Genomic DNA, 26,618 nt, shown 5'->3' with positions numbered 1-26,618 from the left:
CAAAGCGAGGCTCAGAAAGGTTAAAGGAAAGAGGATCAAACTGGGTGCTGGGCAGACAGACAAGTCTGTATGTGGGCACCTAAAGAAGTGACCTGATTTTCAGAGGTGCTGAGCCCCCTCCCCTCCCATGGATCTCAGTGAGAGCTGAGTGCTCCTCTGGCCTGAAATTCAGGTGATACATTTATGTGCCTCACTGCAGATTTGGCTTTATCACCCTACTTGGCAAATGCTCCCCTAAGTGACTTGCCTGTGGTGGGGGCAGAGCCGGGAACCCAGGAGTCCTGAGAGCTTAATGCTGTTCTCTGCTCATGAGGCAACACTCCCACCCGCAAGTTTTCTTCCCCCTTCTACACCCAAAACCCCATACAGCCCCTGCACAACTCTGTGATACTCCACCCAGCAAAAGTACGTCCGGCTGGATCCTAGGACAATGGCACATCACTATTCAGCCCTTTCCCTCTGCACTTACTGTGGGTCACACCCAAGATTTAATATCCTCTATCCCTCAGCATTCACACACACAAACAGCCACTAAATAACACACCCGCGCGCTCCCATGCTCACATACATGCCACACACACACACACACAAACTCCCATGTGCTCACACACATGCACACACTTTGGGGAGTTTTTACACAGCCGACCTATAAAACTCCGGTAGCAGAGTATTCCTGGGAGGGTCCCCATGCGGGTGGAAGGGCACAGACCCCAAACTCCCCTCCAGGCCCTTTGACTTCAGGGCTCTGTGTCTTTTCATTTTCAGTGTGTTGGAAGGTGCAGCAGAGAGAGCAAAGGGGGGCAGAACGGGGGAAACGGCTCCTTGGGGCCATTCAGCAAGAAGCGCTGCCAAGCGCACTCATGCGCCAAAGCCTTTCGAATTTGCTCACCAAGGTGTGGCAGGGAGATAAAGAGACACTTGATTCCCGGAGTTACTGTCACTGGCTTATCCCAGCAACATCAAAAATGAGCTAAGAGACTCTAAGGAGCCCGACCACCCCTCCCCCACTGCCCGAAACCAGTCCCATTAATTTTGACAGGGATGCCATGTTACAGGCTTCGGCTGTTATTCCGTCATGGGTGGGTACTGCACCAGTGCACCACATGGCGCTGTAAGCGTGGCAGGTGTGCGCCTCTGACCTGCTGTCTCGAATAGGGACACAGAGCACTGACAGTTAAACTCCCCTACCAAACCAACACCCCCCCCCCACACTGAGCACACAGCTCTCCCCACGGGGGCAGGATGAGAGGATGAACCACAGGTGACACTTCTATGTCAGCGCGGCTCAGCGACTACGGCCAGGAGGCCGTACACAAACCTGCCTAGAACAGTATGAAATCACAGAGTCCTAGAAATGCAGGGCTGGAGGGGACCTCGAGAGGTTGGCCAGTGCAGCCCCCTGCGCTGAGGCAGGACCGGGTGAACCTAGACCAGCCCTGACAGGTGTTTGTCCAACCTGTTCTTAAACACCCCCAATGACAGGGATTCTACAGCCTCCCTTGGAAGCCTGGCCCAGAGCTGAACTATCCTGATGATTAGGAAGTTTTTCCCAATCTCCATTGCTGCAGATTAAGCCCGTTACTCCTGGCCCTATCTCCAGTAGAAATGGTGAATACGTTTTCATCCTCTTTTATAACAGCCCTTAGCATATCTGAAGACTGTTCTCAGGGTGTCTACACAGCATTCTGGAGTGAGCAGAGGATGCCTCTCAACCTGGGTCGATAGATGGGTTATCAAGGCTCATGCTAATGCTCTCAAAATAGCAGTACAGACAGTGCTATGAAGCCATGGTGGGCTCTGAAGCCCATCCTGACCACAGGCTTCAGAGCCTGAGCTCCAGCCGGAGCCACAACTTCCGTGTGCTGTCTGTACAGCTGTTTTTAGAGTGCGAGTGTGAGCACCGCTACCCCCCATCTATTGACGTGGGCTGGGAGGCTCCTTCCCACTGGTCCTTAAATGCTGTATATCTATTCTCACTGGCTTCTCTCCAGACTAAACAGGCCCAGCTTTTTAACCTCTCCACCAGGTCAGGTTTCTTAAACCTTGGATCTTTTCCTTGCTGTCCTCTGGACTCTCTCCAACGTGTCCCCATCTTTCCAACAGCGTGACACTCAGAGCTGGACACGGTACTCCGGCGAGGGTTCCACCAGTGCCGAGCAGAGCGGGACAGTTACCTCCTCTGTCTGACCTACACAGAACAGAGTAGAACTGAATCGAATGGAATAGGATCCGGACCTAAGACCCTCTCTGCAAAGCACTTGGGCTGGGGTTTTCCAAGGCTCTTACGGGAGTTAGGTGCCCAAATCTCACTGAAATTCAAAAGGAGCAGTGCTTCTAACTCCAGTACCAGTCCCATGCTCCAGTGCATGCTAGTGATGAGTCCCCACTGACTTCAGCTCAGGGAGCCTAGCCAAGCCGGTGATTGCTTTAGACAGCAGTGCTTGGAGAGACAGCAGGGTCCTACTCTGCCCCACTCTATGTGTGCTAATCCGCACTGAAGTGCCTTGCTGGGCGGGGCCCTCGGGGGGTGTGTGTCTCTCCCATTCTAATGTGTCTGTCACTCCTGTGCCCTCTCTCCCCCATCACCTGCGGGAGACCTCCCTGCGTTTTCGTTCCCGTTTGCTCTTCATCCCATGGACATTTTTTGCAGCTTTGCATCTCCGATTACTTGTCCCTCTGCTCTCACGACAGCCAAACTTGCAGCACAGAGTTGGTGCAAGGGAAAGGGCAGATCCACTCCCGTGCCAGTGCCAACAGGGCTGCTCCTGCGGCTATGACACGCTACAGCTTGATGCATGCTGCTGCGTGGGGCTGTCCCAGGTCCATAGCACACAGCAGCAATGAGGAGAGGATGCAGCTTAAAGCCACGGGGGAGCAATGCAGGGACTAAGCGAGGAGACGAGCAAAGAGTCATCCTCAGCCATGAAGGGCTGGGAGAGAGCAGGCCCCGACGCCTCTCTGAACCCTGCTATCTGCAGCAGTCACCAGCTCGGCTATGCCTCCTGTGCAGTTATCTCTGCCGTCTGATCAGAACCGATCATTCCCCCCTTCCCGCCGCCCCCGCAGGCTCTCTGGGATGAATCCCATGTGGGCTGCAGCTCTGAGCTCTGCGCACACGAGGTCAACAGCTGTGGGATGGGAGGCAAATTACCACAGAAATGCTGCTGGAGACATGACTTCAGCGGGACTATGCCTAGACTTCAACGTAGGCACAAGCCAGCCCAGGGGCAGCTCTGGGAACAGAATCCAGGCATCCAGATGTCTAATCCATTGCTCCAGTGCCCAACCCTCACTCAAAACACGCTCTTATGTGTATGCCCTCTGCTGGGTGGTGACATCCGACATGCCCATGTCTTTATCACCGCCCCATTGTACCTACTCCTACGGGGAGCTACAGCAGATTTATTAGAGGCCGGCCTTTTGGAGCCATGGTCATGAGTTGTATGGCAGAGGCACCTGCCTGGGATCTGTGCATGTGCCGCTGAAGCCTCTCACAGACACTGCCTGTGTTCAGAAGCAAGAGATGAGCACCTCATGTGGGGGATTGGTAAAAATCCAGCCTCTGGTCAGCTCACAGCTTTTTGTATGTTCCTAGATTCCAAGGCCATGCGGGGGGACCCCCGAGAGCTGATCCCCCTGTAGACCACAGGCCAAGAAACTTCTCCACTGACATTCCAAGAGCACCTGTCTATGGCCAGTGTCTAGACATCAGCATGCAATTGTGCATGGCCATCTGTCTATGGGGCCCCATGGCGCAAGGATAAAACCCAGCTCAGCCTAGAGAGGCTGTTGTTGGTGAGCCCGTGACTCCTGCCCCGCTCCCGGACAGTGCTACCAGCTGCCCCTAGCCATGCTGTTCTGCGGGCACCTGAGGCCTAACTGACAACAGCTGCTTTTCAAACAAATCAGCCCCTGTTCTGACAGCAGGCGGGTGCCTTCGAGCCACAATTCTCAGAAGAGCAACAGAGCAGCCCTGTGTTTCATCTGAATGGCACAAACTCTTCCTCTGAGCCAGTCAGCAGGCAAGTGCCTGATGGTAACAGACTCAGGCGCCTAGCTCTGTGTCTGTGCACCAGGACACAGCATGGCGCACAGGACACGTGATCACTCCCCAGCATACAGTAACTTAGCTCCTCCCCGGCTGCCACATGGCGCCATGAGTCACACGCGGGCTTTGTGCTGCTCCAGAATTCAGGCGCTGAACAGCTAATCTGCACAAGAAAAGCAGGCGCTGCCAGGGAATCAGCATGGCACCCCCAGTGACAGCCCCGGAGGCTCTGCCCACAGCCACCACTCCTGCCTCCCGCATGTGTGCGCCCCGTGGCATGAACACAGCTGGCTTTGAAAGCGCCGTGCGGGAGAGCAGTGATGGCAGCGAGCGTTTCCACGGGGGCTTGGCCTCCTGGCTTCAAGCTGGGAAAGGCTCTTGTTCCGTCAGTGATGGTGTGGCCTCTCCCCACCCGTTTCCCTGCCCTGGGGTAGAATGGAGTTGGAGATTTGCCCTGTGTAGATCAGACCCTCTGGGCCGAGGCTACCCACCTCCAGCCGGGGCCCTGGGGCAGACACACGGCATTAGCTGCCCAGATGTAATTCCTCCCAATAAAGCTGCAGGCTACGCCTAAAGTGCTGGGGAGCCTTTCCCTTTGCAGTCACATAACACCAACCCGGGGGGGGGGGTGTAGCTGCACCCGGCCCAGTCCACTGGAGACATTAGGCAGCCCTGTGGCTTAGCTGCCTTTGTAACAGCTCATTACTGCTCCTCTCCAGACTCAGGCAGCCCCGCTCCCAGCCTGCTGTCCGTGGGGAAATCACACGCAGCCTGCCTGGGCTCCACAGCGCGGTATACAAACCTGCCCACGCTGGCAGCAGGTCAGGGTCTGAACCATTGCCGGGGGGAAGGGAGGGTCTGAATGGTGATGGTGGGGTGTGGTCAGAGAATTGGGTGGAAATGAAAGAAAAACCTTTGTGTCTGCTGTCTCTGCCAGCACTCCCTCTTTCTGGGCACAAGAAAAGCAGGCGTTGCCAGGGAATCAACATGGCATCCCCAGCGACAGGCCTGTTGGCGCTAGCCCCGGAGGCTCTGCCCACAGCCACCACTCCTGGCTTTAGCAGGGCAGCAGAGACCCTTCTGTGAATCTGTTTAGGGGCCACCAATTATCCCAGATGACTCAACTGGGCTCCCATATTTTTCAGGCAGTGCTAACTCGGCCGTCTGTATCGCATGTTACCTGCTGTCAGAGCATGAGCAGGAAAGCTGCTGCCTGCTCTCTGTTCAGCTGTGGGCCGGCTCTGGGTCCTGCTGAGAGTCACTCAGCACTGATACCAGGATGCGGCAATGGTGAATGCATGCACCATTAACGCCTGCTTTCCCTACACCCATTGCAGTGGAGGGGCAGGGCTCAGCTCAGGTGGAGGGGAAGGAAGAGCTTGCAGTTAAAGCACCGGATGGGCACTCAGGCATCTGCATTCAGTTTCTGGCATGGCTACAGCCTCCCTGTGCGACCCCAGCCATGTCCCATTGATTTACTGCAGCTGAGGATCTGGCCCTTACTCCCTTCATCCTGCAGCTCCCTGGCTGTACAACAGGGACATTAATCCAGCCTGCTAGGGGCAGGGTCTGTCTCTCACTAGTCTTTGTACAACACTTAGCACAGCAGAGCCCAGATCTCAGCTGGTGCTGTGGGGGCTGCTGTGGTAAGAAGGGAAAAAGAATTATCAGCCTCTGCTCTTGTGAACTGTGCCGTGGCCTCTTTAACGACTGCATGTCATTGGCAGGGCCTTGCCTTTCTGCCCCCTCAGACAGATTTGCATTCCTGCTCGGCTTCAGCCTGACTGGAAATACCACAAACAGCCAGCCTCCCCTTAGGCTTTGCCTTCGTCCCAGGACAGGCAAAAATAAGCACTAACAAAGAGATGAGAAAACATGGGAGACTGGAACAGGTAACAAACTTTTTCAAACCTCCAAAAGCGTAAGTGATTCAAGTTCCCTTTCAGCAAGGGGCTGGGGGCGAGATCTGGAGCAGTTCTTATTTCATCTGGACCAGGTTTGCCTTATGCTAACCATGGCCAACATGGGCTGGGTATTGTAGGAGGACAAGCTCTGAACTGGCCAATTCCCAGCCTATGATTAGGAAGATATTGGGGGGGGGGGGTTTACTCGATGCAAAGGAATCATTTGGCATCGAATATTTTGATTCACAGGATTGGAACACGTGACTTTGCTGTTCCCTCGTTCCAGGATTTCAGCTTAATGAACAGCAGCTCGTCAGGGCAGATGCGGGGCTGTGATGGACAGCCCTGGAGAGATTAAAGCGAGTTACGGGTTATCCAGGCGGAGGCAGCAGTTGCTTACACAGGGCTCCACTGATCAGCGCCACACTAGGTCTCCCTTTGATGTCGTTCAGCTGTGCAGAAAGAGACCTGAGTTGGGGACCGAGAGGGGTCAGAGCCACAGGATTTCTCTGAGCTCGCCTGCAGGTGCTTCCTTTTTCGGCTGAGCTGTGGGAAACCTCCTATTGGTTCTGTCTGAAAATGCAAATCAGATCCTGCGTTTAACCCTGAAAGGTGGGAAACCCTCAGAGCACCCAGGACAATTTCCTGGCTGCTTTCGTGCCTTTCGTTCCAACCTAAAGTGTTACATTCCCCCCCCCCCCCCGAGCTCTTTCAAAAAACCATATCTCCTAGAAGCATAAAGGCATTGTCAATGCACCCGGCTTCTGAATCCTGCATGTAAAAATAAAACAAAAGCGGTGTCCTATTCTGGTTGACCTTTAAGTGAGCAGCCGAACATGGTTTTCATGGCATCACCTGAAATGACACAAACTGTCTCGCCCTGGAGAGATGCAGCCTCTTCCCAGCTCAGTTGATGTACATAACGCTCCGTTTACAGGTGAGGAGTGTTGCAAAGTGCAGAGAAGCTGAGAACATGACTGCGATGCAAACCCAGACTATTCCCAGGCTGGCTTCCTCCTCCCGTGTGGCTGAAATGCATCAGAGCCTGCCCACAACCAGCCCTGAAGAGCTGCTCTGCACCACCATGGAGCACACACGACCCCCCCCCCCACAGCATATGGGTCCAGTCTCCGTACTGAGGGCCTCACTAGGAATCCAGAGCCCACATAAGGCTGCTCAGGTAAAGCCCTTCATTGTTGGACTCTTCTTTGGGGGCAGCGTGATCTAATGGCCAGGGCAGCGGAGTAAGCATCAGGACACCTGGGTCCTGTTCCCAGCGTGGGGCTGAGAGACCTTGGGCAAATCACCCTTCTCTGTGCCCACATTCTCCCTTTGTCTGCCCTGTCCGGTGAGATGCAGAAATGCAGATAAAGAAAGAGGAATTTACCAACACTTGTACACTGGGGAGCTGGTGTTTCGAGGTGTTACCACAATGCAAAGGATAATAACGTTAAGGATCTCAGTACTACCAGCAGTAGCTTGATGCAGGATGTGTACCCACCTATGTTCTGTAATCTGCCCCAGCGAGGCTCAAACCAGAGAGGAAATTCTGCCTTGCACAGATTTGAAGACCGGTCCATTCATCCCATGCTACCAGTGATGTAAGCAGCCTGTATGCTGTGCCCTGTGTGATACACCCCGACTACTGATATTCACTAAATAATTAAAGTTTTAAACTCAGTCAGTACTGTCTTTTACACATAAATTATTAAATGGTTTTGGAGAGAACCAGACCAGTTTTTATTGCTCATTATCATTGCACCTCTGTTGGGTTTTTTACTGCACTGTCCTAGCAAGACAACAGAGCATACTGTGTTTCCTTTGCTAAAGTCACACACACAAAGGCAAACCCTCAAAATGTGCACATACAGACTCTCTCAAAACAGAAAAACAAATGCACGGACATACACGCAATGTTGCGAGGATTAATAAGTCTGCATTTATACAGAGAGAAATCTGCACAGAAATACTGAGTGCCTCCTACACACACTGCTATTAAGGCTGAGAGTCTCAAAGCCACGAAATGGGAGACAGTGTGGCCTAGTGGATAAAGCACTGTACTGGGGTTCAGGAGACTCGAATCCTAGTCCCCTCCCTCTGCCATTAACCTGCTGGGTGACCTTGGCGAAGTCCCTTCCCTCCCAGTGCCTCAGTTTCCCCATGTGTAAAATGATACCTTTCTTTGTAAAGTGCTTTGAGAGCCACTCATGAAAACTGTGACATAAGCAGTAGGTGTTAGTATGACTATTGTTAATGATTAGGACAGACAATTCCCATTAATTTTAAATAGAAATTTGGCATCAAAATCCCATACACAGGTCTGCAAATTTCCTCTTCAATGTCCAGTGGGGAATGATCCTGCACTGGCAGGGAGATGGGTAAGATGACCTACTAGATCCTTCTCTTTGCTGTATGCCAGGCCTGACTCTCCATTGTCCTGCCCCTTGGATTGTCATTTGAACGTGTGCAACTGGGTGTGAAAAGCTACTAAATCAAAATGGAAGCACTTCACACCTGTTGTGCACCTGGTGCCAATGACTGCGCAAGATGCAGGGCACTGGAGAACCTGGCTTTGTAGTTCATCCACACATAGCTATGCACACACACACAGGCAGGGATTGCAACACTGCCTGGCGTGAAAGGACTTGGCAGAGGTGCGCAAATTTCATCAGCAAAGAGAATTGTTTCTATTCCTCTTCTCCTAGGTCGCTAGCATCATCAGGCAGGGCTCTGCATGCCAGCCTTTTCAAATGACATTCGGTCCTTTTGCTTCTGTCCTGTCTGAAGCAGTTTTCCTGCTGCAAACTGTGATGTTTCTTGCTCAACTGAAACTCCTGAATTATGGGGGACTGTTTGATGTTTAATGGGAGTGCAGTGGCGCAACTAATGAAATAGCAGCAAAGAGTCCAGTGGCACCTTATAGACTAACAGATGTATTGGAGCATGAGCTTTTGTGGGTGAATACCCACTTTGTCAGATGCATGCATCAGATTCACCCACGAAAGCTCATGCTCCAATACATCTGTTAGTCTATAAGGTGCCACAGGACTCTTTGCTGCTTTTACAGATCCAGACTAACACGGCTACCCCTCTGATACTTAACTAATGAAATAGGCAGCCTACAGTCCAGGGTTCCTACCCAGGCGGATGCCTTACCACTTCCATCCAGCAACAGCTACCCACCATCAGGCTTCTTAAACAAGTAATCAGTCAGGGTACCAGGATAAAGAGAGTTACAGAGCTGAAGGCCAGACGAGATAATTGCGATGGTCTAGTCTGACCCCCTGCGTAGCACAGGCCTCACCCAGTGATTTCTGCATCACATCTATTACTTGGCTGAGCTAACACAGATCTTTCAGAGAGACGTCCGATCTTGGTTTAAAGAGTTCAAGCACTGGAGTACGTACCACTTCCCTAGGCAAGAGGCAACGGATCATCAACAGAAGAATACAAAAATATCAAGCTGCTGTTGTCAGTCCACATGATGAGACACCCGCTAGTAATTCTTTCAGCAAGTTAACCACAAAGCTAGGGCCTACCCACACACAAAGGTCTCTGGTGACTAACCACTTTTGCCCACCCAGGCGTTCAGCGATGAACTTATATCCACGTGAGGATGGCGCTCTGATGATCAGCGCTAACAAGTTCAATCTGGCAATGCCGATAATAACATCTTACTAAGAGCATTATATGGACCAACAAACCCAGCTTGCCAATTAGAGGCCACCAACCTGTGCAGGGGATTAATTTCCCGGTGAGCCATTCTTCACCAAAGTGCTTCCCTATTCCATTTAGAAATGTCTTAATCTTAGCACTTGATTTATGTGGCTATTTAAATCCAACCTCGTAATCAAGGAAGCGGTGCTAGATTCTGACGTGTTAGCATTCTCCGTGTGCTAGGTGGATGTTAGTGATTAGATCTTCTTTCCAAAGCCAGATGTTTCAAATTCATTGTTTTCTTGAATTTGCACAGGCTAATATGAAAATCTGAAGCAGGAGAGAATCTGCAAATCCAAGAGGCTAGAGTGAGAACTATGGTATTAATTCCAACCCTGGGCACTTGACATCACAAACCACCACTGCTGTGGTTCAGGATACCTCCACAACCCGGCAGATCATGGGAATCCATCCATGATCCTACATTTAGTGATGATTTAGAGAGAGAGAGTGTGTGTACACATTACTGAGGGTTTTATTCCAGTCTTCCCCTTGCTAAGAAGTAGTACGTCCTAGTGAATAGGGCCTGGGAGTTCCATTCCACGCTCTGCCGCTGATCTACTATGACACCCTGGGCAAGGCACTTAGCCTGCCAGCTCTGTGTTCCCAGGACTGTCTCTCAGTCTGTGTCTGTACAACACCCAGCACAAGGAGGCCCTGATCTTGGCTGAAGTCTCTAAGAGATGCTGAGTTTCCTGTTTGCTCACCGTGTTGCCAGCTATCGCGAGTCTCACAGTAATTGGTGCTTTTCTCAAAGCCTTGGCTCCTAGAGTCATGTTATTACACAAGAATCTCAGCTTTCATTTAAAACACCAGTTAGTTTCTAGCCCTCCTGGTTGCAGAGAAAAGCTGGAGAATGAGACCCCTAAAGTTTCAAAAAACAGCAGGCTCTTTGGGGAGGCACAACCTTCCCTACCCAGCCCTCCATACAGTTGCGCAACCCCGATGTGGCCCTCGGGCCAAAAAGTTTGCCCACCCCTGATCTAACTGAATAAACACATCTGCAAACAGTGCAAATCCTGCATTTATCACCCAGGAAGCTTCAGCCAAAGTATGTCTGATAGGAATATTTCCCCAGCCAGGGCTGCATTTTCAGCTTCAAGACTTCACAACCGGCAATCAAAGATCACATCTGGGACATCACTCAAGTAGACCACAGATATCCTGGGAAGCCCTGAGCTCTTGCCAAAGATAATTCCAGAGATGATGATGGAGGTTTATCATCATATGCACCTGTTACAGGTTACAAAGCAAGTAAAGCAGGTAAGTGCTGACTCGCTGGTTGAGATAGTCACATTGGGAAATGTGTTGGTTTTAAGGATGGGGATTATGGGATTAGAACTGTTTTGATTGTCAGGGAAAATGTCAGCAATGGGGAAAGGGTTGGGTGTAGGGTCATGCAAGAGCATATTCAGTTTAATCCTTAAATACTGTCTCTCCCAAACACAGACCCTATTGCAGTGTCTGGTCTCCAGCGGCAGTTACCACCTCTAACCAGGGTTAATGGTTCTGTCTGGATTTCAGGTATAAACCCCTCTTCTGGCTCTCTTTAGTTTGTGACCGTTGCTCCTTTCTTGGCCCACACTGAGGCTGCTGTGCATGTGCACGGAATATAATGCAGCTCATTATAAAACTGGTCCAAAGTTTTATGCCAGCAGACGGGGGCAGGGGAAGGCTGGGCTGACTGGCTCAGAGCAGCATGGGCAGGAGAAAAAGAATCCTCTCGTTTTCTGGAACCCGGATGGGCTGCCAGTTAAAAAGCCTGCAGTCCATGGCAGAATGGAGAAGAACAGGGGGAACAAACATGAAGACAAGGGAGACCAAGTGGGACACATTAGCTGAATCTTAAAATTTCCAGGACGAGTTTGATTGCTCAGAGTCAAGTCAGGCTTCCTCCCTGCCAAACCAGTTGATCCAATCCACCCAAGGGGCTTGCTTTCAAAGGAGACATGGAAAATAAACTGCAGGGCAGAATGAACAAATTGCATTTACAGACCAGCATCTCCAAGTTCCCCGGACAGGCCCAGCTGGGATTGGAGCAGTGCAGGGGTGGCTCTAGACATTTCGCCGCCCCAAGCAGGGTGGCATGCTGCAGGGGGCGCTCTGCCGGTCGCCGGGAGGGTGGCAGGCAGCTCCGGTGGACCACCGGAGCCGCGGGACCAGCGAACCCTCCGCGGGCGTGCCTGCGGGAGGTTCACCGGAGCCGCGGGACCAGCGAACCCTCTGCGGGCGTGCCTGCGGGAGGTTCACCGGAGCCGTGGGACCAGCGGACCCTCCACAGGCGTGCCTGCGGGGGGGTCCACCGGAGCCGCCTGCCGCCCTCCTGGCGACCGGCAGAGCGCCCCCCGCGGCATGCCACCCCAAGCACGCGTTTGGCATGCTGGGGCCTGGAGCCGCCCCTGAGCAGTGGCTGCCTGCGTTCCCTCCCCAGACAGTTGCTTATTATTCACTTCCTTGATCCAGCTCTCTCCTTGTAATTCCTACACTGTAAGAGAGACACCAGGCAAGGAAGCAACAGGATTCAGGCCCCTGTAGCAGGCTGAAGAGGTGCTGTCCAGGCTGTGCACCACCAAGGCTGTGGATCTGCAGTGAGCAGCCCCTCAGCTCTAGCTGGGGCAATCAGAGATCGTGCCAACGATGCAAACTCATCCCGGAATCCTGTGAAGTTGTAACAGTCTGTGTCCCCTCTGCCCAGTGCTCTGAACCACTTGCTTCGGAGATGGTGTAGGAAATGGGACACATCTGTGTCTGCTGGATTCTGATGTGTGCACACATGTGTGTAATTATACAGACATACACGTATGCACACCCACCAAAAAAATCTGCGAACGTAAACTTCTGGCTGCGGCAGTGTATTTCTGCCCAGCAACGCAAATGCTAGAGATCAAGGAAGCCACAAGGGCAGCATTTGCACCTAACCCAGTCTCCAAGCATTAGTCCTTTGCCATCCTGCTACAGAGCCCCAATACTTTACTGACTCTCCCATGCAGTCACTTTGGCCCAGACCCTGAAAAAAATCTGATCAGTTATACACAATACGTACTCTTAAAATTCAGATACACACAGAGATGATATTGAAGTTCACAGATAGGGGATGGTTCGTAGGTATACTCAAGACATGCTGTATAAGGAAATCCCAAATCACATGGCAGTACACCTAGCTCTGACATGTTGTGATCTACATCAGTTCATGTTCCGTTCATATTTTAAGATTACCTTCACGATCAGAGGGATAACATTTTATTTTTTTAATGAAAGCTTAAAGTCTAGAGAGTGTCTATCTGATGACAAATGTACTTCGTGACAATCACTATGCCCTGGATAGAAATGGTTATGACTAACAGTATTCATCCATCAAAAATTAGCACATTAATAGACTTAAAACATAGATGTCTTAGATTTTGCTATAGTGAAGGAGTGAACCAGTTTTCAAATCCAAAAATCCAGAGCCAAAAAATGGTTAGACTCACCAAACAATAATTCGGAAAGAGCCCGTTTTAAAATAACTACAACACATAGCCCAGTTAACAGATTTACTGGCAAATTGCTCAGAAAAATCACCCTATTCCCTAAGGCGAAGTGCCGTACGTTTTCTGAGGCTACACAACCCTATCCACACCAAGAGCTGCAGTCACTGCTTTACGTGAAAACCTCAACACAGCCTTAACTAGGGTGTCTCTTCTATTGGAGAGAACACACAGATCCCCACTGGACCATTTTTATAGGCTTCTGCAGGGGGCTACGAGGAAACCCAATGTTACTGCAGTGAGTCCATGAGGCTCCTGATTCACTGAGCCCAACCTCTGTGTTGGGCAGGACATTACTCCCTCTAGCATGGCTTCAGCCAGTCCCTTCCTGAACCCCAGTGACAGGACTCTGCCCTCAGCCCGTGATTAGCTATCGCAGTGTGGCTTAGCGCTCACCCTGCTAACGAGGTGCTGCAGTGCAGCTGACGTGCTCTGGTGGCAAGCTGGTTAATAAAGTAATGGCAACTTCATAGCCAAGAATGCAGCCAGTAAGACTGTAAATAACCCCCTGGTCCCACCCCCAAACCACTCATTGGAATGCTCCCCTTCAAGACACTCGGATGCCGTGGACTTGGGTTAGCAGGCAGGGGTGTTATGAATAAAATAGGATATACAGCTCGCCCTACCTGAATGGCTTCTGTGATGTGATGAGGCCAGTGTCAATCTTCCCCATAGCGTGATAAGGCAGAGAGTGAGCACCAATACCCATTTGCTCAAACTTTGTATGTCTCTTTCACTCATTCTACCGAAAACAAACAGAAAGAGAGAGATGCAGAGAGAGAGAACTCCAGCATTGTGCAGCAGGCCAGGGGACAGGTCTGCGGAGAGAGGCGGGTTAGAGGCAGCAGCATGTTGAGACACTGGTATCTCTGCGGGGTGGCACTCAGTGGCCCAGAACACAGTGGAGACACACAGGATTGAAGATGGAACTGCTGCAGAAGACTAAGCCCTGCCCACGCTTTGTTCACGGGGCGCACACACACAATGCACACAGAGCTTGGAAGGTATAATTATTCCCCTTTCACTAAACACTCTCACCCACTTGGGTGCCTTCCACCAGCAATGCAGGCTCTGCACTCCCACTCTGGGAACTGCCCTTGCTAGGGACAGAGACGGGAGTCCTGGAATTGCTCAGTGGGGAGAGATGCCTGAATCTGACCAAATGATTCTTTTTCACTCCTGCGTGGTGAGACAAGGGGCTCATTCTCCTGTTCAAGGGGGGATGCCCCTTCTCTGGCTTTCCCAGCTTCTGCGTTACCTTGGACTCTCTTCCCTCTTTAAAGACAGCAGCAGCGTGGAGGCGGCGAGAGGGAACCTACCTTCTTTGCTGGTGTTTAAAAGGCCAGATTCTGCTTCTCGTTCTACCGGCCCAACCCCCACTGACTCCAATGGAGTTGCCCTGGTGTAAATCCAGAGTAACTGGCACCACGGTTTGGCCTGATGCATTTTCATGCTCAGAAAACAGAGGGTAAAAAGGCACTTTGTCATTTCAGGTGAACACCCCCTCAGGGAACACGCCCACCCACCCACACACCAGCGTGCACCATTCAGAACTCACCCTTCTCACAGAGATCTGTTCAGATTTCTGAAAGCAATATTGTCTGTTCAAGCAAGAAAAGGCCGTGCCACTTACACAGTAGCACTGGCAGAGATATTTACCTCTTACTGGGGTTTCACAGCCACTGCTTGTGCATCCACCAGTCTCCAATAGATCTGCTCTATACAGAGAAGGGCAAACATCAGGGCATCTGAAAGCAGAGAGAGAAACAGTCACTTGAATAATGATACCATCTATGAGAGCTCCACCTGAGCAAATCAGAAAGAATCGCAGCTCCTTGGGAGCAAGCTGACTTGGAATAACCCACAGCTGCAATTATCCAGGCATCGCAATCAGCTTGTCTCCTCTGTGCCACCAGGAGGGCCCAGCATTCACACCCACACACGGCCTCTCATACCCACGTTCTCTCTCACACCTTCACACCCACACATGCCCGCGTCCTCGCTCACACCCACGTCTCTGGTTCTGACCAGAAATCCCACCCTTCACCTGAGAAACCTTTCCCAATGAAAGTTTCATTGAAGCGGATATGTTTATGCAAAAAGTTTTGCTCTCAACAAATTGGCATTTTTCCCAACAAAAAAAAGTGTCATTAAAAAATTCCTGACCAGCTGTACTCATGACATAATATGCTGAACAAATTTCAGCCGAAGACCAAACCAGTCACCCAATCGAAAAAACAATCCTTTAAATAATTCAAGGGGACCCTTAAAAATCCCTTCAATAATCCAGTGGTCCTAATTCTAAGCTCACTTGTCCCAGTTTTAAACTCCACTGATTTCAGCAGAGCTATTCTTGATTTCACTGGTGTCAGTGTGATCAGAACCAGACCCAATATACACCCACACTATGCATGTAGAGCCGACACACTGAATCAGAGTATAAGTAAAGCGAGAGAGCAAACTAATAGTGACATTTTCACCGCATCGGCCTTCTTCAGACAGGGGCTCACCCCGATATTATCATTATGGTAGCACTGTGGATCAGGGCCCCGCTGCACAAGGCACTGTACATACACCTATTAGTAGACAGCTGCTGCTTTGAAGAGTTTGCATTATAGGTAGAAAAGACAGGCAAAGGCTTGCAGAAGGAGCCACCATTCTCCTTGTTTTACAGATGGGGAAACTGAGGCACAGTGCAATGACATGACTTGCCCAGAGTTACATAAGCAGAGTGTGAACGAGCTGGGAACTGACCTCAGACCCGCTGAGTCCCAGTGCAGCATCTCAGCCACAGGACCGACCTTTCTTAGGAACAGCTGCAGCATTCGCTTTGTAAGACCACCACAAACAATAAATGATACAGACAGACACTTACACTGGTTCCCCCAATGGTAAAGCATTGCACTTACTTACCACCTGCTTATTGCCCTGATTACACAGTGAAACGAGGGACACGGGAAAAACGCACCATGCTGGCAGAGACAAAACTTTTATGGGCAGGTCTCCTGGGAACCTCAGCAGTGGCCTGGCAACACGAGGTACCTGCAGACACCGCACCTGGACATTGCTACACAAGTTGCTGTTCAGATTTGGGCACAACCCGCCCCATTCTGTCTGGCAGCTCCCAGGCAGACTCAAATAGCAGCTGAAACCCTGAATTTACACACTGCCGTCAAGTTCCATTGCTGGGAGGTGAATCATCACAACGAAGAGTATTTAAAACAATGCACTAATTCAGAGCCCTGTGAATGCGTACGCCAGCACGGGGACTGAATCACAGCACCCCCCTGCTATCAGTGCTGGAGCTGGGGAAGGGACGAAGCACCTGCTCCACTCCAAAGTCAGATAATATCTGCACACCCGGCTCCCTGCCCCGGAGAGACCAGCTCTACAGGGAAGAGGGGAGCTCAGTCTTCCCCCTGGCACCTCTGCTGAGGCCTCCAATGGCGGTGATTAGCGCTGGGGGGGAAGAGAGGGGTGGGGAGTCATGCTGACACCTGCCCCTAGGTGCTATTGTAATAATTTCTACTATGGTAGACGCGCCAATGGAGGTCAGGGCCCGGTTGAGCCAGGCTCTGTGCAGAAATCTAGGGAGAGGCAGCCCTTGCTCCATTGGTCTTGACAAGACAGACAAGGAACTGAGACACAGGGGTCAAGGGACTGGCCCAAAGTCACAGGTGGAGCCTGTGAGCGGCAGGAACTGAGCACACGGCTCCTGCGTGCCGCTCCGGAGGGTCTCTCCCCGCATGTAACCTGGTGCTGATTTTTAAAACAATTTCAAGATTTGGGAGGAATTTTTTAAATGTTTGTGCAGGAAAAAAAAATCACATCATGCTCCCAGGGACTGATCCGGCCCTCAGCACGGTGGTACCTGAGCACCTCACGGGACTAGCTGAGAGCCGGCAATAACAACCACTCAGGCCCTCGGAAAGGCGCTGGGCTGAGCACTTTCGAATGTTGTACCCCAGGTCACTTACAGCAGCTCTCGCACACAGAGGGGACCAGAACCCGAGTCTCCTGCTCCTAGCCCAGGGCCCTAGTTAGGGGGCTGCACTGTCTCCCCCACAGCAACAGTGCTACAACCCCACCCCAGTGTGCAGCACATGAAGGGGAGGTGTGCAAACATCAATGCACCCACTTCATGGAGCTGGTGCACCTTCAGCACGCCACAGGCTGTGCCCACAGAGCGGGGCAGGATGCGCTGGCAGGTGCGGAGCATTCATGTCACCTCCGTTCCTTGAGTGAAATTAAACAAATAAATCAACATTTTATTTCCTGCAGCTTTAAACAGATCCCTCTTAATATGTATGGTCTTGGGGTGGGGATGGCTCAGGGACTCTGGCACCAGAGCGAGGAGAAAGCAACAATCAAGGTAACAGCCTCGATAGCAGAAAGTCCATTCTGCATCTGAAAGGTAAAATGACAACATCATGGCCATGTTTACTGCCTGCTGGGACCTGACAGGGTCCAAGGTAAATAACCACGTCCCCTGTAAAACTTCAGTGCCGAGCCAGGATTTATTACAGACAAGCCGGAGTCAGTAAATACTATCTGTGATGATGTAGACGCTCATGAGCAGCTCTGGCTGACCTGATGCACGGCCAGGCAGCAACCGGCCCTGTCAGAACAGGCTGACGTGTCACAGCCAGCCAGGAACCGGCCCTGTCAGAACAGGCTGAAGTGTCCCAGGCGAGCCAGCAACCTGCACCCCTCACAACAGGCCGACGTGTCCCAGGGCCAGCAGCCAGAGGGGAGCTGTACGCACCGAGGGAGAGGCTGCCCCTGCCCCAAGCAGCTTACGTCTAAATAGACAACACAGGCACAGATGGGAAGAGACTTGCCCAAAGTCACCCACAGAGCTGGGAAGAAAACTAGGGTCTCCCAAGCTCCAGTCCCGTGTCCTAACGGCGAGACCAGCTATTACCTCTCTCCTGACAGCTAGGCAGGAGCCAGCTGCATATAAGGAGAACAGGGCCAGCTGTAGGGGCACCCAGATGCAGGGCCACAAGGCTGGAGGTTTTTAAAGCCAGACCGAGCAATGCGTTGGAAAGCAGCAATACTCTGTAAGGAACATGCTTTTACCAGGAGATGAATTAAATGGCCCTAAAAGACCTTTCCCACTCTAGTTTCTATAAATGACAATCACTAAGCTGTGCCCAGTCTCTCCCTATCCAGACAGGACCCTGCCCCTTCTACACCCAGCTCTCCGCTGCTTGCCCTGTGCTCCAGCCACGTTTGCTCTGGCAGGACCGTGACGAGACAGCGGGGTTTTCTTAAAATTCCACCACCCCAGTGCAGGGAAGCTGGAATAATCCCTGCCTATGACAGGGTCACTCTCGCTCCATCAACCCCAGTCAGAGATGGCTAATCCCTGTGTCCCAGTACAATTCACCTGAAGGGGAAATCATAGGCCTTCGGAATAGACTGGATTGCACCCTGTGTCAGGTACCTGCAGAAAATGTACAGGGCGGGGGAGCACTGAGATGGAGGAGGGGAGAGACCATCCTAGGAATCCACCAATAGATCCCCTCTTCCCCAGCCCCGATGTTAAATTGCACTCACGGCCGGTTCACACATCCAGGTATTTTTCAGGAGCAGTCTCAGTATTTCCAGCAGATTTTCCCACCACCTGCCCTCCTGTCTGCAAACACATGCACCTCTGGTTGGCGGGGGCATCACAGCCGAAGGGGGGGGGTTCTTGTGGAGCCCCTGTGCTCTGCACTGAAAATACAGCACTTTGGCCTCTGCCAGGAGCAGCAGAGTGCTGGGGAGCTGAGCCTCTCTCCAGAAAAGAGCATCCACCCCCTCACGTTAACAGTGTTGTCTGCAGGCTGTAAGAAGGGAGCAAACACCACTGACCCATGGCACGCCATCCTAATCAGCTTGAAATTAATCTTGGTTGCTAAGGAATGTCTATTCCTTCTCCACTTCACAGAGACGCATGGTCACAAGAGGCTGCGATCCCACACAGACGCATGAAGCAGGACTGCAAATCACAACAACGAGCCAGCGGACAGACAAGGAAATCTGCTGCTGCTGTCGCTCCTGGCTGCTGAGGACCCAGGGAAATGACACAGACTCGAGAGGAAGGAATTTATGGGACACGCTTGGCAGACCAGCCCCTGACCGTACTCTGGGCTTCTGGCTGCCTGCCCATGTGGAATCCTGCCTGGCGGTGCCTTGTCAAGCACCTTCCTGTGTTGCCTCTTTGCTGCCATTTAATTAACTCACACATCTGTACTGGCCCTTGTCACCGCACCTCTGTGACTGCGAAGAGGAGCAGCGCTGTCTAGGGACTGGAGCAGGGGCCAGGAGTCAGGATTCCCGGGCACTATCCCTGGTGCCACCACTGAGTTGGACAAGTCACCTAAGTACTCTGCGCCTCAGTTTCCCCAGCTGTAAGATGAGATGGGGGTTTGAGAGGCTCAGCTGATTAGTGCCTATAGAGAGTTTTCCCTACTGGAGCACCAAGTGCTGGCGTGATGTCCCATGAACATGCAGCAGCATGGCACCATCCCTAGATGGCACGGTGGGTCTGCCTGGCAGTGTCAGTGCCCCAGTGAACGCTAACCCCTCCAGGAGTGCAGTGCCAGGAAGGGAGCATGCTGCTGCCCTGGCACCATCGCCCCATTGCTTTGGGAAGTCAATCTAAAGAGTAACCCTTCTTCCTCCCCAGATTCCAAGCCCCGGGATATTTCTTCCCCTCCATCATGTGTCCCCCTCCGCTCGGAGATCGTGCACTGACACCGTAGGAGCTCAAACAGCTGTCACACGCTGACACTGCCAAGCAAGGGCCATGCTCCCAGGCTTCAAACAGCAGGGTGCACTGTGCCCATGGGCAGACTGAAGGGTACAGAATGGCAGATGGCCCCTCCAGCGCCACATGGGGAACGTGCCAGGGATGGATCCAAGCAGGCACAGCAGTGGGCAGCTGTCCTTGTTCAGGCAGCTCAGTGCCTGGCCTGGCTGCTCCATTTTCCCCCCGGTTTATTTCCCCAGGCTCGGGCTGCAGATGCGATTCCTAGCAGCAGCTGGTTCTTTGATGCCACATGCCTGTCCCACCAGGCCAGCTGGCACTGGCTGGGTTTTTCATAAACCAGGACACAGCTGTGTTGCAGTTGAGCATGCATCCCACGATGCATGTCCCCACAGCGCTCCCTGAACAGCAACGAGGGAAGGTGTTGGCTGGTACCATGCAGCAGGGGCAGCATCTTGGAGCCAATGCTCAATCCACTGTCACTGTCAACACCTGCCTCCCTCCTTTTCACTGGAGTGCTGCTGGGAGTCAATATGCCTGAGTTCTGTTCCTAGCTCTGCCACTGCGTCTCTTAAGTGCTCCGTGCCTCAGTATCCCTGTTGTAAAATGAAGGGGGGGCTGGTGAGGCTCAGATGGTTAGTGTCTACAGAGTGCCTGGCCTGCCAAATGCTCATGTCCCCTCACACAGTAACAAGGATTGCCAAGCTCACCTCAACCTAACACGGGCAGCAGGGCGCGCGCGCCGGCCTTTCACGGTGCAGATGGTGGGCGCTGAAGTAGAGTAACTCTGAGCAGGACGAGCTCGCTTTATGGCCAGCTGAACCGGGGAACCGTGCCGAGGGCCAGCTGCCATGGCTCAGAGATTAACGAGGCTGGTGATCAACGGTCTCCGCTCTCCCAGCCCCTCTCACTGCCACCCCGTGGGCTCTCCCTCCAGGTCTGACCTCCCCCCACCCCGGACTGTACTATCTGAGCACCTCACACTCTTTAAGGTGTTTATCTCACGCTCCCTGGAGGCAGGGCAGGGCTGCTATCCCCACTGGGCAGAGCGGCTACGTCACTGCCCCACGGCCACAACGGGGAGGGGGCTACGGCTGAAGCAGGAACTGAACCCATCGCCCTTCAGGCCCCATGCAACAAACCCGCCCCCCTGCTCTGAGCCCATCGGCTGGCGGAGAGCCCAGCACAGCCAGCCCACGCCACCTGCGTGAGCCTGGGCACCCTGGACCAGGCACCGCGGAAGCAGAAATTGCCCATTGTCCACTTTCTTGCCCCAGAATAAAATGGGCCGTTGGGTTAGCTGCGAGGCGTGGCTAGCAGAGTCTAGAGCCGCCTCAGAGTGGGACTGTCCCTGCACGCTGTAGCGTCATACACACGAGAAAGAGAGTAAAACCCATCCCGTCCTGTGGCACCACAACTGGCTACTAGGCTACAGTTCTGCCCTCGCCTGGCAGAGCTCTCTCCAGATTCCCTTACTTCCGTCAATCTCTGCTCCCTCCCCTTCCCCTCGCTCCCCGGCATGAGCCCCATTCACAGCCCTCGTTCTGGCTAAAGTTGAACAGGACCCTGCAGAGCGCATAGGAGGACAGCCTCTGGCTCCTAGCTTGTGAGCCCCATAGGGAAGGGGCCTTGCCTTCCTCGCTGTCTGTATGGCACATGCCCAGCGATGGCATGTACCGAAACAACAAACAATAATGCATTAATGACACAAGCCAGCAGTGAGGAGAGGGAAACTGAGGCAGAGAGTGCAAGGGGCATGCCCGAGGTCACAGAGCGAGCCAGCATTAGCAGTCAGGAGTTCTCACTCCCACTCGCCTGCTCTAACCAGCATCGCAGGAAGCAGCACGTCAGACACAGCTGAGAAAGAGACAATGCCACCTCCCCCACGGCCCTCTGCGTGCGTTATCCTTACGGACTGCTTGCAGGGAGAAGTGACCGTCTGCACGTCTCTCACCGACTGGCACCGACAATACAAACATGATCTCATCGGACTGCTCGGAAGGGCCGGGCATCGCACACTGACAGCAGCTGCTTCCACTCAGCATCACAGCCAGCTTCTCTCCCCAGCAAAGAGGGGATGATTTATTTATTTCTCACTGGGGAAAGATGGTCCGACTGCAAGACAGAACCCTTCAAACATTTATGGTGCTAACTCAGCGGGGGGGGCTGCCCGCACGCTCTCTACTCACCTTATGGAAAACCCTGGGCAACGTCTCAGGCCTGACACAAACATTCCCTGAGCTCTTCTCTCTCGCTCTTTTCTATTTCACGGTGAAAGAAAAAAACGGTCTCCCATCCCAAATGTGACAAACGCTGCCACTCAGACGGGGCTCACAATGCAGGTTTTCAGTCCCTTTGTTGAAAGGATCCTTCCTATTGGGAAAGCAACTTCATGCCCAGGGTGCAGTTAATCTACCCCTGCGTAATGATGCTCCAGCCCTGCGAGTGAAACACCCTTTGGAGAGAGGAATGGCAGCTTGTTTGCTGCAATGTGCAGATCCCAATGTGTATTATTAGGGGTATTCCCGGAGCTCATCGAGGTCCAAGCGGAGACTGGGGACTCCTTGCGCTGGATGCTGCCCGGAATGACAGATAGTCCATGCCCTGTCAAGTTTACAGTCTAATCAGACCAGAGATACGAAGGGAGGGAGGAAAGGAAGGAATATTAGCTCCATTTTACAAGTGAGAAACTGAGGCGTCAAAACAAGGGGGCAGGTTTTCACAGGAGCTCAGCACGGTGGGTGCCGACTGGGAAAATCTGGCAGTAAGTGTCACAAGGGGAGCTCTTCGGACAACCTGTCCTTGTGTGACCTGCCCAGGGTCACACAGGGAACGTGGGGCAGAGCTGGGAACTGATCACAGATCTCCTGAATCCCAGCCCAGTGCCCTAAGTGCAAACTCATCCCTCCTTTCTGGAATCCTGGTGAAGATGAAACTTACAGCCAGGAGGCCAGGCCTACGACTGGCCCCACAGACAGTCATGCTGTGAAAAAACTGCCTCTGCAGGAAGAGGATCCCTCTGTCGAGTGAAAAATCTATCGATACCTAGAACCTGCACAGCAAACGCAAGGTGAATGCTGAGCAGGTCCAGAATTCACAGAGAGCATTTCTGGTGGGGTTCTGGTAATGGGCAGAGATGAAGCAGAGCACTGCACCTGGGCGACACTGATCACAGGACTGCAGCCCCATCCCTCGGCTACCCTCAGAGCCCGTGGCACAGCCTTGCTGCCTACCCAGCCCCATTCCACACGGCTGCCCACCATTCTCTGGGTGAAATACTCCATTCTGTCACCTTGTGCTCCTGAGAACAGTGCCAGAAGGGGCCCATTAGATTACCTACTCCAAGGCCCTGCATTATAATCTCTCTCTCTGCCAAGAGCCTTCTCCAGGACGAGCTTTTCCAGCCACAATGTGAAAATGTCAGTCATCAATCACCTCCCCGTGGATCCGAAGTATGAGGAGGCAGCAGAGGGCTGGAGGTACCATAGGGATCAGACACAACCCCCACCCCAAGCGTTAGCAAGTTCATACTGACTGTCATGAGCACAGATCCCTCCCATGTTGCAGCTGCTGTTCATTCCTGAGACTCCCAGTGACTACATCACTGTCTCCCTCCTCTGCCTTGTGCACCCAAGGAGATGACACCTGCAGAGCTTCTGAATTCAGCAGGTTTCTAAATGGATTTGGCATTTCTATTGCTAATAGGAATATTCACTGTTATGCTAAATAGGACAAAACTGTAGCTGGAATAGGCCTTGAATTGCATTGTTCTCCATTAGAGTTCAATCAACTTCAGAAGCAGCTGGGCCCAGCCACTGTTGGAGACAGGATAACGGGCTAGAGGGGCCTCTGCTTTGTTGCAGGAGAACACTTGGTGTGTCTCTACATCTGGTTAGAGTACACCCGCCCCACCAGTGAAGGCAGAACATGCCGGAGCTAGGGTGAATCTAGCTAGCAGGGGTAAACGATAGCAGTGTAGACTGGTGGCACAGCTTTCAGCAGGGGCTCGTTCCCGGAGTACGTACCCAAGGGCCGAGCGGGCTTGCACTCATGCGGCTCACCCAGGCAGCCACATATTCACTGCTGATCACGCTCCCATCTCACTTTCACCTGCAGTGTAGATGTGCCCTACTCAGTGTGTTTCGTTCTGCCCAGGTCCCTTTTAACTGACCAAGGGGAACACCAGGCAACAGCAGGGCATCGAAAAATGTGACTTCCCCCCGGGGGAGAATTTCAGAGTCAGTATCTGTTCCGAATCAGCGAAAGGTCAAAACAGAGAGAATTTTCACAACACCAAAATGCTGAAAAGTTTCCAATGGGAACCGCAGACACGGAAAACATCAACATTCTCGATGGAAGCTGAATGATTCGATGTGGTGTTTCAAACAGGAATGGTTTTGTTCCGAATCAGCATCCCAGAATGTAAAATGTCTCCTTTAAAATGTCGATTCGAAATGACATTTTTCATCTGGAGTCTGCTGACCTGGAAAACGGAAACATTTTGCGTACAGATGTGGTCTCCTCATCTCAAACTAGATATACTGGCACTAGAAAAGGTTCAGAAAAGGGCAACTAAAATGATCAGGGATTTGGAACGGGTCCCATATAAGGAGAGATTAAAGAGGCTAGGACTCTTCAGCTTGGAAAAGAGGAGGCTAAGGGGGGATATGATAGAGGTATATAAAATCATGAGTGATGTTGAGAAAGTGGATAAGGAAAAGTTATTTACTTATTCCCATAATACAAGAACTAGGGGTCACCAAATGAAATTAATAGGCAGCATGTTTAAAACAAATACAAGGAAGTTCTTCACGCAGCGCACAGTCAGCTTGTGGAACTCCTTGCCTGAGGAGGTTGTGAAGGCGAGGACTATAACAGCGTTTAAAAGAGAACTGGATAAATTCATGGTGGTTAAGTCCATTAATGGCTATTAGCCAGGATGGGTAAGGAATGGTGTCCCTATTCTTTGTCAGAGTGTGGAGATGGATGGCAGGAGAGAGATCACTTGATCATTGCCTGTTAGGTCCACTCCCTCTGGGGCACCTGGCATTGGCCACTGTCGGTAGACAGGATACTGGGCTAGACGGACCTTTGGTCTGACCTGGTACGGCCGTTCTTATGTTCTTATGTCAAAATTGGTATTTTCCCACAGAAAATTTGGATTTTGACAAATCCCATTTGTTCAGATGTGAATTTTTTTCAGGCAAAATATTTCACCCAGCTCTAATGATAACCCTTGGGGACAGTGAGCCCCGCCATTTACACCCTATGAGGATGAAATATAGCCCAGTGGATACTGCACTGGACTGGGAGTCAGGAGACCTGTTTACTTCCAGCTCCACCGCTGCCTTAGGGGTGATCTTGGGCAAATCTCTTCCCCGCTCACCTTTAGACTGCGAGTTCTCTGGGCCAGGGGCTGCCTTTTACCAGGTGTACTTACGTCACCTAGCACAAAGGGGCTCAGTTACAGTGAGGGCATTCAGGAACAACCTTAATACAATTAATAACATAATTAACATCACAAGTCAGGCCAGGACTGAACCCCTTCTTGCCCAAAAGCACAGAAACAGGAGAGCTGTCTGCAGTCTCTGCCCTTCCCAAGAGCCCTGCACAATTCCCCTGGTAATTACGCTTCCTGAAACACACAGTGATTCGTATGCAGCGCCCTCTGTTCAATAAATGATTCAGCCGGAGCTCAAAGCTGCTCTCAGTGACGTGAGGCAGGGACTGTAATGTACACCTCGAACCACTCCCCACAATCACCGGCGAGCCAGCCACTGCCTTCTCCCGCTATGATTATTTCATTACAGCGCTGTACACACAGGCAGAGTGAATATTTATGAGTGAGGCCGAAGCTGCCAGGGGAAAGGGTGAAATGAAAGACGGCTGGACGCCGTGCACAGGGAATAATTCATGGGGTGGAAAGTGAACTCGACCGAGCTGGAGAAACAATGGGGTTAAATGATAAATAAGCAGTGGGAATTTCACAGGCATTTGCACATGGGGAGTCCAGTGGGACTGGGCAGCAGGGGTCAGGGATGCAGCAAGCCACATGGTCTATAAACTCAGGCTGGGCACAAATCATAGATCTGGAGGCCTAAAGGACAAGTATGATCAACTCTTCTCTTAGCATCTCCTGGTTCCCAAGTAGGAAAGATGAGCCAGCCCAGGACAGTGGGGTGTAACCCGAGACAGCAAGGCATGACACAGGATAGCTTCACTTGGCAGAACTCAGGACATGGGGTTGTTAGTGAGCAGGGTAGTTAACCACAGGAGCCATTTCCCAAGGGATGCAGCAGGTTGGAGTTTTTAAATCAAGACCAGATTTCTCTGTCTAGCTCAGACACACTCTAGCTCACTCAGAAGCTACTGGACGCCCCGAAGGGATTATTGTGTGGAATTATCTGGCTCAGGTTAGGCAGGAGGTCAGATCAGATAACCATAATGGTCTCTTCTGGCCTTAAGTCTACAAGGCTAAGCTGGCCTGGAATGGCCCAGGGTAACATGGGAGAATGACACTGCGCAGGACAGGACAGCACAGAATGGCAGGGCATGGCCCAGGGGAACAGGGGAGAATGACACTGCGCAGGACAGGACAGCACAGAATGGCAGGGCATGGCACAGGTAACGTGGGAGAATGGCACTGCGTGGGACGGGACAGCAGA

General features: G+C 52.1%; 1 protein-coding gene across 1 annotated transcript in view; it reads right to left on the bottom strand.

The window, feature by feature from the left end:
- Positions 1-26,618, bottom strand: part of TAFA3 (TAFA chemokine like family member 3) — a 69,110-nt gene that overhangs the window by 21,311 nt on the left and 21,181 nt on the right. The window contains exon 4 of the mRNA XM_045014447.1: positions 14,856-14,944. Coding sequence (XP_044870382.1) covers positions 14,856-14,944 — 89 coding nt within the window. The remainder of the gene's footprint in view (positions 1-14,855; positions 14,945-26,618) is intronic.

Source organism: Mauremys mutica, chromosome 4, assembly GCF_020497125.1.
Source record: "Mauremys mutica isolate MM-2020 ecotype Southern chromosome 4, ASM2049712v1, whole genome shotgun sequence".
Taxonomy (NCBI): Eukaryota; Metazoa; Chordata; order Testudines; family Geoemydidae; genus Mauremys; species Mauremys mutica.
Note: the sequence above shows the minus strand (reverse complement) of the source record. Positions and strands in the feature narration are given on the sequence as shown.